The sequence below is a fragment of the Pelobates fuscus genome, chromosome 7 (assembly GCF_036172605.1).
Source record: "Pelobates fuscus isolate aPelFus1 chromosome 7, aPelFus1.pri, whole genome shotgun sequence".
NCBI classification, from domain to species: domain Eukaryota; kingdom Metazoa; phylum Chordata; class Amphibia; order Anura; family Pelobatidae; genus Pelobates; species Pelobates fuscus.
Window position 1 is genome coordinate 186,617,170 of NC_086323.1, and position 18,840 is coordinate 186,636,009.

Consider the following 18,840-nt stretch of genomic DNA (forward strand, 5'->3'; position numbering starts at 1 on the left):
CTCCCTTTGTTCGGGGGCTGCTCTCTTTCTTCTTTTATTCTGGATTTGTAATTAGGTGGCCTGCTTGGGTCTGCATAACCTTAGCCTTTGGGTGATTTATATATGTATCAAACTTGTGGAATGTTGGGAACATGCGCCAGCTGTCTAATACATAGGGATTAGTTATTATATATGACTTTTGTACTATTATAGGGACCAACCGGCACATGCACCTTCCCTGCTACCTCATGACAATATTCATAGTTATATGCTACGTTTGCCCTGTCTAATTACACTCACAAACGTGAGCGGTACGGTTGGTTCTAAATTGATTTTTTTTTGCTAGATCTAAATAAAAATAGTGACATAGCGACATCTAGTGGTTGAATTGATATTTTAACTTTGACTACTACGAAAGATGTTACTGAGCGCATAGATACTATTCAGACAAACTATATACTTTGTATCAAGCTTGTGTTCTTGCCACATAATTGCCGTCCATTTGGGTTTAAACAGTCCCCTTAAGGAATCAGGCCCAAAAACCTTAATCAACTCAAAACTGAAAATGTCTTTATTCCAAATATATATTGAAAACTTTTCATAACATTATTTGAACCCCCTTTTTTTTACTTTAAAAAAAGGGAAAAAGGAAAAAAAAGATTAATCCAAAATCTTCTCAAATGTATTTATTTATAAAATATTTTACCAGGAAAGATACATTGAGATTTCTCTCGTTTTCAAGTATGTCCTGGGTCCACAAAACATTGCATTGATACATTATGGTACAATAGAATACAAAAACAAAATATGTGAGGAGAGGGCTCCCTGGGTATATACCAGTATCTAAAGTAATGGTGTGATATATATGGTGGAGACAAATGTAACAAAAACTTAACTTATAAGCAAAATGGCTATGTACATAAATTCCTTAGCCTTGTAAGGCTATTCCTATATTAGATGAGACAGGTCTACCACACAGTATACAGGACTGGCTTAACTGTTGGTCCAGTGTAAGGTAGATACTGTATGTATATTAGTCAGATTTGAGCAAAGATCACAGTTTGTGTACCATATTAAAATACAAAGTAATCATGCCAATAGTATTGATAATACTAGCACGTGTTACTTCTGATGTTGTGATGGTAATGGCAGGATAGTACCAATATATGCGGAAAGATATGTCTGTCAAGATCTGTGCTTAATACAGAGTCAAAGGGTGTGTTAACTTGGCATGGATGGTCCTCGCACAGACTGGCAAGAAATCTGACTAGATGGAAAAATAGGAAAAAAGAGGAAGAAATGATTGCAATAGAAACGTAAATTATTTACAAACTAACTATATACATAAACAACTTAGCCTTTCTTTTTCCTACATTGAGGGTCAAGTCCCGAGACACCCCTGGAGTATCTCACTGGTGTATCACCTCTGTGACTGTGTTAACACTTAAGACACACTGCTGTTACGCTGTTGTATGGGTGGAACACAGTCATAGAACCCCTTTCTACCTTTTTGTTTCCTCCAGTAGCGGTTTGCTTTTGTATAGCAAACACACTATGAGAATCCTGATTGTTGATCAACCCTAATCTTTATTTGTTTTTAATTGTATTTATTAAAAGTTATATTTTAAGAATTAAAAATGACCCCCACATATGTTCTAATTTATTAATCTAGAAGTATAATTTCATTCTCAGTCTAATAATGTGATTCATTAACCTGGTGTCTAAAGTTCCAGTTGCAGTGCTATAACAGAATAAATTGAACTTAATGTAAAAGTAAGAATGCAATTTTATAACAGAATTATTTATTAGATCTGGAAGATAGAAACGTATATATATATATATATATAGTAGATTGGATTAGCCGTATTAGCCCCGTAGACAAGATGCCAAAATACCAGAGTATTGCAGTATACAATGATGCCTTTTTTTCCTGGACTAAATATAAAAAACAGAGAGTAATCAGGAACATACAGAGGTCAGGGGAACCAGAAATCAATAACAGCAAAAGAACGAAAGCCAAGTCAAAGGAATACAGAATGTAGAATAGTCAAATGTAGCCAAAGTCAGAACCAAGAAATATACACAATAATTATAATGTGCTATTGGGACTAAACAAAAACAAAACAGGGCAATGAGTTATGTCCTGGCAGCGGCATACTCATGGGGGGGGGGGGGGTCCGCACTGGGTGCCACTCGTTACGGGGTGCCACCTACCCTCTTAGTGAAAGCCATGGCTGGGCAGCAGGAGGAGGAATCCGTAGGCTGTCAACTTGCTCCGCCCTCACTGTGTTTTGAGCTGAAGTGCTCTGACGCTGTGTGGATGGAGCTGCAGTGAGAGAGTCTGGAGCCCGGATCAGCAAGGAGCAGCAAGCTTGTTTGTTTTTTTAAAGTGTTTTTTTTTGTTTGTTTTTTGTGTGCAGGGGTCTTGTAGGGGAGGGGGTGGGGACAGGGGTCTGTAGAGGGGGGTAGGCAGGGTTTTTTTTATGAATGGGGTGCAAGGGATTTGTAGGAGGGACAGGGCTCTGGTAGAGTGGGTGAGCAGGGGTCTGTAGAGGGGCGTAAGCAGGGGTCTGTAGAGGGGGGATTGGGCAGGGTTTTTGTGAATGGGTTGCTCAGGGGGTTTGTAGGGAGGTGCAGGGGGTTTGTAGTGGGGTGCAGGGGATTTGTTAAAGGGAGACTGGACAAGGGCTTTGGATAAAGGGGGTTTGTAGAATTGAGACTGGGCAGGGGATTTGTAGAGGAGCGGGTGCAGGGTTTTTGTAGAGGGGGCAGGGTTTTATAGAAAGGGGGGTTTTGTAGAAGGTGAACTGGGAAGGAGGGGATGCAGTTTTTTTGTAGAGGGGCAAAGGGATTTGTAGAATGGGGACTGGGCAGGTGTTTTGTCGAAGGGGGACTGGGCAGAGGTTTTTTAAAAGGGGGTGCAGGTTTTATGTAGAGGGGGCAGGGGTTTTGTAGAAGGGGGACCAGAAGACAATAAAAAAAAATAATAATAATTTGAATTAAAAAAAAAAAAAGTGAATGTTTTACAGTAGTGGGGGTGCCAAACACAGGATCCAGCCCAGGTGCGAAATGCTCTAGGTTTGCCCCTGAGTCCTGGAATCCCCTTTTATACTGTGTTCGTTTAATTTGTAGGCACGCCCCCCAAAAATTTGAATTTGAACATTTTGGCGGGACGTGACCTCATTAGCGACATGACGTCGGCACACACGTGCTGCATCATAAAAAGGGGCAGGGATATCATGGCTGGCATAATAAACGCTGGAAAGAAGAGAGGGACTTCAAGAAAGGTCCCCCTCTATGTGCAGGATGTCTCTAGTGTTTGGCACTGAGTGTGCCAACAAATAAGGTATCTTGACAGCTACATGTATCAGGACTATCTTTTTGGCACTATTGAAATTAATTATTGGCTTGAGGGAAGAGAGAGGAAGGTTTCAAGTATTGGAAAATTTGTAATTTTGCTTCAATAAACGTGCAGGGCCTAATTTCCCCTTTTAAAAGGACAATACTGCTTAACCTTGAAAAAACTAAGTATCCACATGCAATACAAGAAACCCACTGGAGACGATTAGATAAAATTTGTTGAAACCTAAAGATTTACATACTGTTACTCATTCCTCTATGCTTGAAAAGAAAAAGAGAGTGGTCTCTTTCTCCCCCCCCCCCACCCTCCCCCCCCCAAGAATATAGATCTAAAATCACTCATGTTAAGTATGACTGACAACGAAGGAAGATAGCTAATAATAATTTGTGGCATAAATCAGATCCTCTACAAACTGGCCAATGGATATGCCTCAAACAATTTACCTATGAATTTTATATCCAATTTTTGTGAAAGTATTGATACAATTAATCAGGATTCACTTATATGGTTGGGTAACTTTAATTGTGTCATGGATAAAAGGATAGATAATCTTTATTTGGAAAGGGTACATGATAGAAATAAACTTGGATTTTTGACTCAATGTAACACTCTTTTGGATATATGGTATACTTGCCATCACAACAAAAGAGACTATACTTGTTTTTCAATATCCTATTTATCTTATTCAAGACCGGACTATGTTTTAACTGACTTCGAAATTACACAAAGAATCAAAAAAACTCAAATTATAGGGATTCCTTGGTCGGATTATATGACACACATGGTTCTTAAGGATAGGTTTACAAGGAAAAGACCTTAATGGAAATTAAAGGAGTTGTTACTGAAGTCTCATTCTAATAGAGAACACATCAAGAATATGATGTTGCTTTAATTTAGTGAGAATATTATTCAGATTCTTCTCCTGCAACAATATGAGCCGTATTCAAATGTGTCATAAGGGGCCATTGTATTTAATTGTATTTGTAAAATAAATCAATCAGAGAAAATAACCTCTCTGACATACATTGAACTGAAAAATCTCTCCAGAACTAATAAATCCAAACCTTCAATAAAAATTTCAAAACAGATCGAAAATATAACAAATAGAATAAACGATCAGTTTATAGAACCAATACAATTTTAGAAAAACTGAAAACCTCATTGTACTATTGTCACGGTAATATACCCCAACACGCAGGAATAGGCCAGATAGTCAAGAGACAAGAAACCAGGATTCGTCTTACCGGACCTTAGAATGGCCGGACTAGACGAGTACAAGAAAAGACAGAGTCCAGAACAAGCCGAGGTCAAGGGAACGGAGAGACAGCGTAAAGTAGAACAAGCCGAGGACTGGTACACAGAAGACAAACCAGCGGATAAACAAGCAAGGATAAAGAGAGAGCGGAGTCAGGAACAAAGCCAAGGTCAAGCACCAAAAAACCAACTGAACGATACAAGCACTAAAGGGAACTGGACAGAAACCACGATAGGGCAAGGTGCAAAGGAAACAGGTGAGTATAAATACCCTAATGTTCACTTTGATTGGCCCCTGTCATATCCACGCCCCCAAAACGTGAGTGTATGGGGAACGTGGCATGACAGGGGCCAATGGGAGACTGATTCTAATTTAGTCTCCCACTGTCCCTTTAAGAGCGCGCCCGAGACGCGCGGCGCGCTCTTAGTGTCAGGCGGGACACGTGACTGCTTCTCGCGGTCACTGCCCGCCCGACTGATCTCGTCGTTGGCTGAGCCGCGCACGGCTCGTGCAGGAGCAGGACCGCGCGCGGCGAGAAGAGAGGACCCCGGCCGGCCCCTGGAGAGGGTAAGTACTGCTACAGTACCCCCCCCTGAAGACACGCCCACCGGGCGGGGAGGAGCAGGCCTGGCAGGAAAGCGAGCGTGGAAAGAACGCACAAGGCGAGGAGCGTGAACAGCGCCAGCGGAAATCCAACTGCGTTCCTCAGACCCATAGCCCTTCCAATGTACCAGATATTGGAGGCGACCCCGAAGAAAACGAGAGTCAATTATAGCAGCCACTTCAAATCCCTCATGGCCCTCCACAGAAACCGGAGGAGGAGGAGGGACATGCCGAGTATAACGGTTGCACAGGAGGGGTTTTAACAAGGAGGTATGAAACACGTTAGGAATGCATAGATTCCTAGGAAGATCCAAGGCATACGAGACAGGATTAACCACATGCAAGATACGAAAAGGACCAATAAAACGAGGAGCCAACTTCATAGAAGGCACACGAAGACGAATATTGTGAGTAGAAAGCCAAACCCGGTCCCCCACAGCATAGGATGGAGCCGCCCTGCGATGTTTGTCTGCCTGAAGCTTCTGGCGAGCAGCGGAAGCCACCAAAGAACACTGAACCTGCTCCCAAGTATTACGTAAACCAGCCAAATGTTCATCCAGAGCTGGCATGCCCTGTAAGGAGAATGCAGCTGGAAGAACCACGGGATGCCGGCCATAAACAACGTAAAAAGGGCTGTTACCGGAGGATTCATGAGCAGCATTATTACGAGCAAACTCAGCCCAAGGAAGAAGGTCAGCCCAATTGTTCTGATGGTGGGACACGAAACAACGAAGATACTGCTCTAGAGATTGGTTGGCACGTTCAGCAGCTCCATTAGACTGGGGGTGGTAAGCGGAAGAAAACGAGAGGGAGATACCCATCTCTGAACAAAACGTCTTCCAGAACCTGGAGATAAACTGGCTACCCCTATCGGACACGATCGAAGTGGGAATACCATGCAACCGAAACACCTCCCTGGCAAAGATAGAGGCAAGTTCCTTGGATGATGGCAATTTGACAAGAGACACAAAATGAGCCATCTTAGAAAAACGATCCACAATCATCAGGATGACAGTTTTACCATTCGCAGGAGGTAATTCAACAATAAAATCCATGGATAGATTGGACCACGGCCTCTCGGGTATGGGCAACGGATGCAACAACCCACAAGGAACTCTGTGGGAGGACTTCATACTGGCACAAGTAGTACAGGCATTAACGTAATCGGTGACGTTCTTGCGTAAGGAAGCCCACCAGAAATATCTAGAAACTGCTGAGAACGTTTTAGAGATACCAGGGTGTCCAGCAGTTCTAGTGTCATGATATAATGACATGATGTCTCGTCTCTCGGGTATATCAACGAACAGTTTATCAGCAGGCCTCTCCCCAGGAGCCATGTTTTGTTTAGCCTGAATAGCTTGTAAGAGGGAAGAAGAAATAGAAAGTAGTAGCTATTATTCTGTCGGGAGGAATGACAGGGGTAACATAAATTTCTAGTTTGTCAGTAGTCTCGAATTGTCTGGACAGAGCGTCAGCTTTAGTATTACGATCACCTGGTCTGTATGTGATTATGTAATTAAAACGAGACAAAAACAGAGACCACCTGGCCTGCCTAGAAGACAATCTTTTTGCTTCACTAAGGTAGGAGAGGTTTTTGTGATCCGTTAAAATGAGGATGGGATCCCTAGTACCTTCTAGTAGATGTCTCCATTCCTTGAGCGCCAAAATGATAGCAAGGAGTTCACGATTGCCTACATCATAATTCTTCTCTGCTTTGGACATCTGTCTGGAAAAGAAGCCACAAGGGTGTAACGGTTTTTCAGGTGAATCTCTTTGAGACAAGATAGCACCTACCCCAATCTCAGAAGCATCAACTTCAAGAATAAAGGGTAGTGAAGGGACAGGATGCTGTAAAATAGGGGCAGAGGCAAATGAAGCCTTCAGGAATTCAAAGGCCTCGAGTGCTTCTGGTTTCCAGACATGCGTATTACCATCCTTCTTGGTCATTCTGGCTATAGGTGCTACAATGGCAGAAAACCCTTTAATAAAACGCCTATAATAATTTGAGAACCCCAGAAAACGCTGAATGGCTTTCAAACCCTGAGGTAGAGGCCATTCCATAATGGCAGAAAGTTTCTTGGGATCCATACGAAAACCCTTGGCAGAGATTATATAACCCAAGAATTGGACTTCTGATTGATCAAATGAACATTTTTCGAGTTTGCAATAGAGACCGTTAACAAGAAGAGTTCTCAACACTAATTTAACATGCATGTGATGAGTCTGTAAATCAGTAGAATAAATTAATATGTCGTCCAAGTATACTATAACGAATGTATGTATATATTGACGTAGGACATCATTAATAAATTCTTGAAAAACTGCTGGGGCGTTACAAAGGCCAAAGGGCATCACAGTATATTCGTAGTGACCACTCCTGGTATTGAATGCGGTCTTCCATTCGTGATCCTTTTTGATACGTATGAGATTGTAAGCACCCCTAAGGTCCAATTTAGTAAAAAACTGTGGCATGTTTAAGCCTATCAAATAGTTCCGTGATCAAAGGTATAGGATACGCATTTTTGATGGTGGTTTTATTTAGGCCCCTATAGTCAATACAAGGCCTTAATTCGCCATCTTTCTTAGATACAAAGAAGAAACCAGCCCCTGCCGGGGAAGAGGATCTTCTTATAAATCCCTTTTCTAAAGATTCCTTAATATATTCCTCCATAACCAGATTCTCCTGAGGAGATAAAGGATATATTCTCCCTTTGGGAGGCATAGTACCAGGTAGTAAATTAATAGCACAGTCGTAAGGCCTGTGAGGTGGCAACTTTTCAGCCTCCCTTTTATCAAAAACAGATTTAAGAGACAAGTACTGAGGGGGTATGACCGTAGGCACGGGAGGAATATTAGTAGAATTCAAAGGGGTGATTTTAACAATACAAGACTCTTGGCAAGCATCACTCCAAGAAACTATTTGTCCTGACTCCCAATCAATAGTGGGATTATGAGTACGCAACCAAGGATACCCTAACACGAGGTGAGAGGAAGGAGAAGTAATGATCTGAAACCGAATGGTTTCAGAGTGTAACACCCCTGTAGACATATGTAGTGGTACAGTTTCATGTGTGATAACTGGAGAGCATAATGGTCTACCATCTATGGCCTCAACGGCCAAGGGTGTCTCCTTCTCTCTGGTGGGTATGTTATTCTCCTTGACAAAACTGGAATCTATAAAGTTTTCGGCCGCTCCGGAATCAACCAGGGCTAGTATATTCCCTGCTATGCAGTTACTACCAAGGTGCAGGGAAACAGGGAGAAGCAATTTATTAAGAGGCAAATGTGAGGACTCTGATGTCACACCCAAGGCCAGTCCTCTATACGGTCTTAGGTGCGATAGTTTCCCGGACGCACGGAACATTCTTGTCTCATATGGCCCCTCCTACCACAATAAAGACAAAGTCCCTCCTTTCTCCTATAAAGTTTTTCAGCGTCAGTAAGTTTGGCAACCCCTAACTGCATAGGTTCCTCCTCTGACCCTTTAGATCCCTCGGGAGTCTCAGCTCTAGGTGAGTTAACGGGGACAAAGCGTCTATTTCTGGACCTGGTATATAACCTGTCACAGATCCTGTTATCTATATCGATGAGATAGTCAATAAGGTCCTCTAGGGGTACAGGGAGGTCCTTAGCTGCTACCTCATCCAACATAGTTTCAGACAGACCTTCCATAAACGCAGTAGTAAGCCCATTGTTAGTCCAATCTACCTGTGAGGCAAGAGTACGGAACTGAATAGCATAATCGGCTACAGATTTAGATCCTTGCTTAATTCTCATTAACGCCCTGGCGGCATTTTTTGACCTTTTAGTCGTGTCAAATGTTCTACGAAACGCTGTGAGGAAGCTATTGAAATCGTGTACCATAGGTCCATTAGCCTCCCAAATAGGATTTGCCCATTCCAGTGCCTTATCCGTAAGCTGGTGCATAAGAAAACCCACCTTAGATCTATCAGTGGGAAATGAACGTGGGTACATTTCAAAGTGGAATTCCACTTGATTAAGGAATCCCCTACATGTCTTAGCGTCCCCTCCATACCTAGGTGGCGGGGTTAGATGTGCTGAAGCATTAGGCATATTAGCTGTGTCTGGTACAGGGGTTACAGGAGGCGCAGGTACAGGTACCGGAGCTGATGTGGATAACAGTGTCTGGATGGCTTGAGCCATTTGATCCATACGGTGATCCTGTTCTGCGAATCTAGCCTCATGAGTGGCCATCTGTTGTCCTAAGCCTGCGGGGTCCATGGCCCTATCGTAATGTCACGGTAATATACCCCAACACGCAGGAATAAACCAGATAGTCAAGAGACAAGAAACCAGGATTCGTCTTACCGGACCTTAGAATGGCCGGACTAGACGAGTACAAGAAAAGACAGAGCCCAGAACAAGCCGAGGTCAAGGGAACGGAGAGACAGCGTAAAGTAGAACAAGCCGAGGACTGGTACACAGAAGACAAACCAGCGGATAAACAAGCAAGGATAAAGAGAGAGCGGAGTCAGGAACAAAGCCAAGGTCAAGCACCAAAAAAACAACTGAACGATACAAGCACTAAAGGGAACTGGACAGAAACCACGATAGGGCAAGGTGCAAAGGAAACAGGTGAGTATAAATACCCTAATGTTCACTTTGATTGGCCCCTGTCATATCCACGCCCCCAAAACGTGAGTGTATGGGGAACGTGGCATGACAGGGGCCAATGGGAGACTGATTCTAATTTAGTCTCCCACTGTCCCTTTAAGAGCGCGCCCGAGACGCGCGGCGCGCTCTTAGTGTCAGGCGGGACACTTGACCGCTTCTCGCGGTCACTGCCCGCCCGACTGATCTCGTCGTTGGCTGAGCCGCGTGCGGCTCGTGCAGGAGCAGGACCGTGCGCGGCGAGAAGAGAGGACCCTGGCCGGCCCCTGGAGAGGGTAAGTACTGCTACAACTATATGGGCAACAGGGCTGATAAACATTTAACTCATAAATTAAAGAAAATATATGAATCTAAAATGATTTCTAAAATTGTCTATGAGAGAAAGACTTTTCTATCTCCAGATAAAATCGCTAAATCATTCGAAAAATATTATATAAATTGAAACTTATTTTCTAAATAAATTTTCGAAAAATGTTTACTTAACCCCTTAAGGACACATGACATGTGTGACATGTCATGATTCCCTTTTATTCCAGAAGTTTGGTCCTTAAGGGGTTAAGGGCGCTGGACACAAAATGTCCGTCATTGCAGTCCTCCCCTTAAGGACGCAGGATAATTTCCGTCCAATACTAAAATTAACCCCAGATTGCCACAATCGTGGCAATCATGGGTTAATGTTCCTGTAGTGTGCCTCCATGTCTGAGGCACACTACAGCAAGCAGTTTCACTGATTCAGCCCATGTAATCGCTCTGACCAGTAGTCAGAGCAATCACACATGCTACAGTGAAACCCAATCTGCCTCCCTGCACCTCTGTGTGAACTGTGAAGTGCAGGGAGACAGATCGGTGCTGATTTGTCTCCCGCTGTGGGGAAAAAAAAGTTAGCAATAAAATCCCACCTTCCCTCACTTTTTTCAAATAAAATGTAATACCTTCCCTGCCCTTTGATCACTGTCTGCAGTGATCAAAATACAGATTCCAGTATTTCACTGTGATCTGATTTTTTTTTCTTTTGTCAATCTTTACTTTTTACACAATGAAACAGCATCAATCAATAAACATTTAGAGGTATAACTATGTATAATTTTGATTAAACAGCACAATTTTTGGAGTGTGAGGATTATAGTAGCTTAAGGTTAATATTCCTATATGATTAATGTGTTTTAAAGAGTAATACGGCATGCAAGCATGAATAACTGCTATACATATTAGTGGTGAAAATATTAAGTTATAAACCACAACCTGGATTCATGTGTTTAAGCGTCAGAGATAACACATTTAAGCGTTAGAGATAACACATTAACAGGTTGAGGTGCAGGATTAAACTCAAGATATATCTGCGGGTAAGTGTAGCTGTATGGTCGGTTAAGGGTAGTTGACGTTACAGAAATTAGTGGTGGTAAGCGGAAAGCTACTACCACTTAATGTTGCACATATGCTAATAAGAGTGATGACCACTTGGGCAAGGCATCACAGGGCTATAGAGCTTGGCTATCTGGGCACTGGGAAAGTAAATAATAAAGTTAGAAGGCAACAAGTTGAAATCAAAATAAAATGGCAGGACTAGTCTGCAGGCTTTCGGTGTAAGAGAGGTGTAAGCCTCCATTATCCACTGTATATATAATGGGCCTAGCAATATGCCTGTCCATGTACTAAGTCCACTCAGCAGGGCATTGGAAAGCCAGTCCATAGGGCCGTGGGGGGGAACCCCGCCAGTCCCCTACTTGGTTGGGGATCCACTGAGTTCCTCTGGAATGTCCTCTCTGGCCGCAGGATCAATTGACCTTCAATTTTGCAATCCGCCGGCAGCGTGTCATGGGCACGTGTCGCCTGAGTACCACGCATCTTCAGCTTGAGGCCTGAATGGGAGCTCATTCCATAAGACCATTGATCCCATCATCAGGATCGTATGCCCAAGGTTCCACCGGGTCCCGGTCATCCGCCAGGGTGTATGGTTGGCAAAGAAGAGTGAGCACCCAGCCCAGAAGAAGGACGTGCGGCTAGGAGGTCAGCATTGTCCACTCTTGCGGCGGGCTGTGTTGGATGGAGAGGGCTATTCGCTAGAAGAGTTTCCGGCTCTGCTGAGTGCTTTGTGGTTCTGACTGCCATCTTGAGTTGTGTGGCAGGGATCGTAGGTTGCTGCGTCTGCACTGTGGGATGCATTCAGGCTCCAGAACGCAGAGCAGATGCTGTCCAAGTCAGCTTGGAATTTGGTGTGTCGGCCATTTTGGTTGCGGCCCTGGAATGAGATGAGGCAGTGTTGGCTGACAGGATGCCTATAGTACACGGCTGCTTCTTCCCTGGGGAGGACCGGGATATCCCCTACCGGTCCAGGTGATTTTTTTCTTTTAACCCTTGAGGGTTAACATTTATTTTATTTTTTTAGCCCTCATAAATGTATTTAGTTAGTTACCTAAATATTTGTTCTTCATTTAGCTAGGGTGGGTAGAAGTTAGTGGGGAAATTGGGGGATTTACTGTTAGGCTAGTTAGGGGTTAACAGTAAAAAAAAGTTTAAAAAAACTTGTTTAAAAAAATGTTGAAAAAATGACAAATGGGGGCAGAGCATGGAGCCGAACCTGAACGGTCACACATTCACGGAGCTCCGAGCAATCAATGAAAATGTAAGTTAATCTGAGACACCAGGGTAACATCAAGCGACCCAAACACCCTTCGGAGCACCCCCTGAGATCAAGACACAAGCGGATGCCGTTTTTGGTCCCGCAAATGGGTAAAAAGACCAGACGAAGATCTGGGGCCTACCTGACGCTCCAAACCTCGAGGAAGGAGACCCCAAAGTTCGACATCTGCAACGGTACCTATCTACTAACCAACCCCACAGAACCGGGCTGTCACACTATGGGGCTGTCACACTATGGGGCTGTCACACTAAGGCCCCCACAAACCGTCGGCAGAGAAACGCAAGATATCGGCGACATGCTACAGCGGCTGATGGCGCCCAAGATGGCGGCCCCGCCGGAGCGCACACCAGCCTCTATAGACGAGGGGGAACAGAATGGGGCCGGATTAGAACCATCCACCGCTCCTCCAGCTATGGAAATATCGGCCAGCCAAGACACACTCACCCCGGCTACCAAAAAAGACCTAGCCGACCTTGTTATAGAAATGAGAAGAATGCATGCAGCAGATCTCAATCTCATTAAGACTGAAGTGCAGGCGATGACCGCACACACACAGGCAACAGAGAAGGATATTATAGACATTAAAAGAGAGGTGAGGGAGCTAAAAGACACTTGTTACCACATACAAGCAACACAGTCCACCCTTAGACCTAGCAGAGGATCGTAACAGACGTGCCAACTAGTGATGTACCAAACGGTTCGCCGGCGAACATAGCGTGTTCGCATTCGCCACCGCGGGCGAACACATGCGCGGTTCGATCCGCCCCCTATTCGGCATCATTGAGTAAACTTTGACCCTGTCCCTCACGGTCAGCAGACACATTCCAGCAAATTAGCAGCAGACCCTCCCTTCCAGACCCTCCCACCTCCTGGACAGCATCCATTTTAGATTCATTCTGAAGCTGCATTCTTAGATAGAGGAGGGAAAGTGTAGCTGCTGCTCATTTGATAGGGAAATTGATAGCTAGGCTAGGGTATTCAGTGTCCACTACAGTCCTGAAGGACTCATCTGATCTCTGATGTAAGGACTGCACCGCAAAAAGCCCTTTTTAGGGCTAGAACATCAGTCTGCTTTTTTTTTTTTTGTGTAATGTAATTGCAGTTGCCTGCCTGCCAGCTTCTGTGTCAGGCTCACAGTGGATACTGTGCCCACTTGCCCAGTGCCACCACTCATATCTGGTGTCACAATAGCTTAAACTTGACATTTAAAAACAAAAAAATGTTTTTCACTGTAATAGATTGAATAGCAGTTAGTTGTCTGCCAGCTTCTGTGTCAGGTTCACAGTGGATACTGTGCCCATTTGCCCAGTGCCACCACTCATATCTGGTGTCACAATAGCTTAAGCTTGCATTTAAAAACCAAAAAAATGTTTTCACTGTAATAGATTGAATAGCAGTTAGTTGTCTGCAAGCGTCTGGGTGTCAGGCATTCAGCGTGTACTCTGCCAACCTCTGCAAGTGCATTTTGCCACTCATATCTGGTGTGACTATAGCGTGCCTTTAAAAAGAAAAAAAAAGTTTTTCACTGTAAGCTAATAGCAGTCAGTGTCCTTAAAGGACCACTCTAGTGCCAGGAAAGCATACTCGTTTTCCTGGCACTAGAGTGCCCTGAGGGTGCCCCCACCGTCAGGGACCCCCTCCCGCCCGGCTCTGGAAAGGGGAAAAGGGTTAAAACTTACCTTTTTCCAGCGCTGGGCGGGGAGCTCTCCTCCTCCTCTCCGCCTCCGATCCTCACCGTCGGCTGAATGCGCACGCGCGGCAAGAGCTGCGCGAGCATTCAGCCGGTCGCATAGGAAAGCATTCATAATGCTTTCCTATGGACGCTTGCGTGCTCTCACTGTGATTTTCACAGTGAGAATCATGCAAGCGCCTCTAGCGGCTGTCAGTGAGACAGCCACTAGAGGAAAAAGGGGAAGGCTTAACTAATTGATAAACATAGCAGTTTCTCTGAAACTGCTATGTTTATAAAAAAATTAGTTAACCCTAGCTGGACCTGGCACCCATACCACTTCATTAAGCTGAAGTGGTCTGGGTGCCTAGAGTGGTCCTTTAAAGCGGGTGTCAGACCTTCAGCGTGTACTCTGCCAACCTCTGCCAGTCCACTTTGCCACTCATATCTGGTGTCACAATAGCGTGCATTTAAAAACAAAAAAACTTTTTCACTGTTATAGATTGAATAGCAGTTAGTTGTCATCAAGCAGGTGTGTCAGGCCTACAGCGTGTACTCTGCCAACCTCTGCCACTCATATCTGGTCTCACAGTAGCTTGCACGCATAGTACCACTAATCCAAAGAAAAATGACAGGCAGAGGCAGGCCACCCCGCAGGGGCCATCGTGGTCGTGGTGATGTGATTCCCTTTGGCCCTAGAATAATGCCCAGTTTTCAGAGGCCACGTACCCTGAACTTGAAAAGTTATGAGGACATAGTTGACTGGCTAACACAGGACACCCAATCTTCTACAGCTTCCGCTCGGAACCTTGACGCACCATCCTCCTCCAGCTTAGCTTCGGGCACCTCTCAAGATACCACTCACCCGCCTGCCGCCACCACCAACACTAGCACCACAGCCGCTTCACTTGGTATGTCAAAGGAGTTATTCACACATCCGTTTGAAGAAATGAGTGATTGCCAACCATTATTGGCAGAGGATGTAGTTAACAGGGATATGTCTCAGGCAGGCAGCATTACACACATGGACTTACGGTGTGATGATGATGATGATGTTGTACCCGCTGCTGCTTCCTTTGCTGAGTTGTCAGATACAAGTGAAGCGGTTGATGATGACAATGCGTCCATGGATGTCACGTGGGTGCCCGCTCGGCAAGAAGAAGAACAGGACGAAAGTTCAGATGGGGAGACAGAGAGGAGGAGGAAGAGACGAGTTGGAAGCAGGGGGAGCTAGTGGCACAGCCAGACAGCATGCATCGGCACCCGGGGTCAGCCCGACAGCACGCCAATCAACGCATGCTGTGTCCACCACCAGAATGCCGTCATTGCAGAGCTCAGCAGTGTGGCATTTTTTTTGTGTGTCTTCCTCTGACAACAGCGATGCCATTTGCAACCTGTGCCAAAAGAAACTGAGTCATGGGAAGTCCAACACCCACCTAGGTACAACTGCTTTGCGTAGGCACATGATCGCACATCACAAACGCCTATGGGATCAACACATGAGTACAAGCAGCACACAAACTCAAAGCCGCCATCCTCCTCCTGGTCCAGCATCTTCAGCCACGTCAACCACTGCTGTCCTCCTTGCCCCCTCTCAACCATCCGCCACTCCGTCTCTCGCCTTGAGCAGTTCCCGCTCATCTGCCCACAGTCATGTGTCTGTCAAGGACATGTTTGAGCGTAAGAAGCCAATGTCAGAAAGTCACCCCCTTGCCCAGCGTCTGACAGCTGGCTTGTCCGAACTATTAGCCCGCCAGCTTTTACCATACAAGCTGGTGGAGTCTGAGGCGTTCAAAAAATTTGTAGCTACTGGGACACCGCAGTGGAAGGTACCCGGAATAAATTTCTTTTATCAAAAGACAATCCCCAACCTGTACTCGATTGTGCAAAAGGAAGTAATGGCATGTCTGGCACACAGTGTTGGGGCAAGGGTCCATCTGACCACTGATACCTGGTCTGCAAAGCATGGTCAGGGCTGGTATATCACCTACACTGCGCATTGGGTAAACCTGCTGACGGCTGACAAGCATGGAATGCGTGGCTCTGCAGAGGAGTTGGTGACACCGCCACGACTTGCAGGCAGGCCCGCTGCCACCTCCTCTACTTCTCCTACTCCATCCTCTTCCATAACCTCCTCGGCTGAGTCCTCTTCTGCTGCTGCATCTTGCTCCACATCAACGGCACCCCCCCAGCTCCCCAGGTACATCACGGATACGGCAGTGTCACGCCGTCTTGGGTTTGACTTGAAAGCAGAGAGTCACACCGGACAAGCACTCCTGTCCGCCCTGAACGCACAGGTGGAAAAGTGGCTGACTCCGCAGCAACTGGATATCGGCAAAGTGGTTTGTGACAATGGAACAAATTTGTTGGCGGCATTGAAGTTGGGCAAGTTGACACGTGCCGTGCATGGCACATGTGTGTAATCTAATCGTACAACGCTTTGTGCATAAGTACACAGGCTTACAGGACATCCTGAAGCAGGCCAGGAAGGTGTGTGGCCATTTCAGGCATTCCTACACGGCCATGGCGCACTTTGCAGATATCCAGTGGCGAAACAACATGCCAGTGAGGCGCTTGATTTGCGACAGCCCGACACGTTGGAATTCAACACTCCTAATGTTCGACCGCCTGCTCCAACGAGAAAAAGCCGTTAATGAATATTTGTATGACATACCAAATGACATTTGCAGAACATACCTTCATTGAGATCACTGAGGAGGAGGAACGGGAAATGAGTAGCTCGGCATCCAACCTTGTGCAAATGGGGTCTTTCATGCTATCGTGCCTGTTGAGGGACCCTCGTATAAAAAGGCTGAAGGAGAACGACCTGTACTGGGTGTCCAGGCTACTAGACCCCCGGTATAAGCAGAAAGTGGCGGAAATGCTACCGAATTACAACAAGTCGGAAAGGATGCAGCATTTGCAAAATAAATTAAAAAGTATGCTTTATGCAGCGTATAAGGGTGATGTCACAGCACAATGGGAATCTAACAGGGGAAGAGGTGAAAGCCATCCTCCTCTTCCCACGACCACGCCGGCAAGGACAGGACGCTTTAAAGATGTGTTGTTGATGGAGGACATGCGGAGCTTTTTAAGTCGCGATCCACCCTCAGAGAACGACTCGACCGACTACCTCGCCTTAACTGCAGATATCGACACTCTGAGGAGCGATGAACCCCTTGACTACAGGGTGTGCAGGCTTGACCTATGGCCTGAGCTATCCCAATTTGCGATAGAACTTCTGGCCTGCCCCGCTTCAAGTGTCCTTTCAGAAAGGACCTTGAGTGCAGCAGGAGGTATTGTCACTGAGAAGAGAAGTCGCCTAGGTCAAAAAAGTCTAGATTACCTCACCTTTATTAAGATGAATGAGGGATGACAGTGGGCGATACATTCAACTAAAAAAAGGCCTGATGAGATGAGCTGCCTTGGGCTAAAAATGGTCCACACGCTGCTGTATTTTAGCTCTGAATGCCGGTTGACTTGCGTGACTTATCCGCCACCAACTAGGGTTCAAGCCGCAATGTTTTAGGGCACTTTCTGTGTGGGAAACAAACATCAATTTTTATGGACGCTGCTACAGCAGCGGCTGCAACAATACCTAATTTTTCAGGCATGTGTACATGTGTACATGTGTACGGCCCTCTGGTGCTGCACTGTGGCTTCAAAAAACAGTGCTCAGTGCGCACCACCCAGGGCAGTACTCGACACCATGTCCACCATGCTAGACTGACATACAGGCCTTGGCAAGGCACAAGCGGGTTTAGCTGGGCATCAGGTCACTACTCAAGTGCTAATTATATACATATTATGCAGTACATGCTGTAGTAATTCTCAACAATATTGCTGTACTCAGATGACATAGCTGAGCAACATATGAAGTATTTTACTGCCGTAGCACACGCAAGGTTTGCAAAATATATATTACAAACTCATTGTGTCAAAAAGGCAGAAAAAATGCTTATTACCACTACACTATGTACAAGCTAGCGGAAAAATGATTTCACGCTAAGGTTCAAAATATGTCTTTTGAAATACCCTGGGGTGTCTTGTTTAAGAAATGGTATGCCGTTATTGGGTAGTTGGAATAATCAACCTATTAAAAAAACTCCCAAGTGGGGTATGGACCCAGCGTAAAAATTAATTGTTTGAAAAATACTTAAATGGCTGTGTCTCAAACGTCCACATAAACCTGGCAAAGGTACATATGGGGCACTGCTGTGCTCAGACGTCATAGTTGAGCAATATAGGAAGTTTTATAGACCCGTAGCACACATAAAGGTTGCAAATTATACAGCAAAAGCTCACTGTGTGTCAAAAAGGCAGAAAAAATGCTTATTACTACAACACTTGGTACAAGCTAGGTAAAATTATTTCAGTCTAAGGTTCAAAATATGCCTTTTGAATTACCCTGGGATGTCTGAAATGGAAGAAGTTGGAATATGTAACCTTCTTAAATATTTCAAAATAGAATACGGACCCATCAAAACAATCTATGAAAACTTACACTTAAAAATCTGAAATTGACAGGTCTCTTTTACAGCACTGTAACTAGGACGGGGGCGGCGCCTGGCTGCCGAGCAGAACAGACGTGCATTTGGCATGGATAAAATTATTAAATTGCCAAGCTAAAGGCAAATCTAAGTGCAGTTGTGCATGGTCTTAGCAGAGGGAGTCCGGGTGGTCCTCAGGATACCTCACAA

At 45.1% G+C, this 18,840-nt stretch overlaps 1 protein-coding gene across 1 annotated transcript in view; it reads right to left on the bottom strand.

The window, feature by feature from the left end:
- The window catches only part of LOC134568402 (inter-alpha-trypsin inhibitor heavy chain H3-like), a 196,051-nt gene that overhangs the window by 21,647 nt on the left and 155,564 nt on the right, over positions 1-18,840 (bottom strand). The window contains exon 16 of the mRNA XM_063426978.1: positions 1,476-1,542. Coding sequence (XP_063283048.1) covers positions 1,476-1,542 — 67 coding nt within the window. The remainder of the gene's footprint in view (positions 1-1,475; positions 1,543-18,840) is intronic.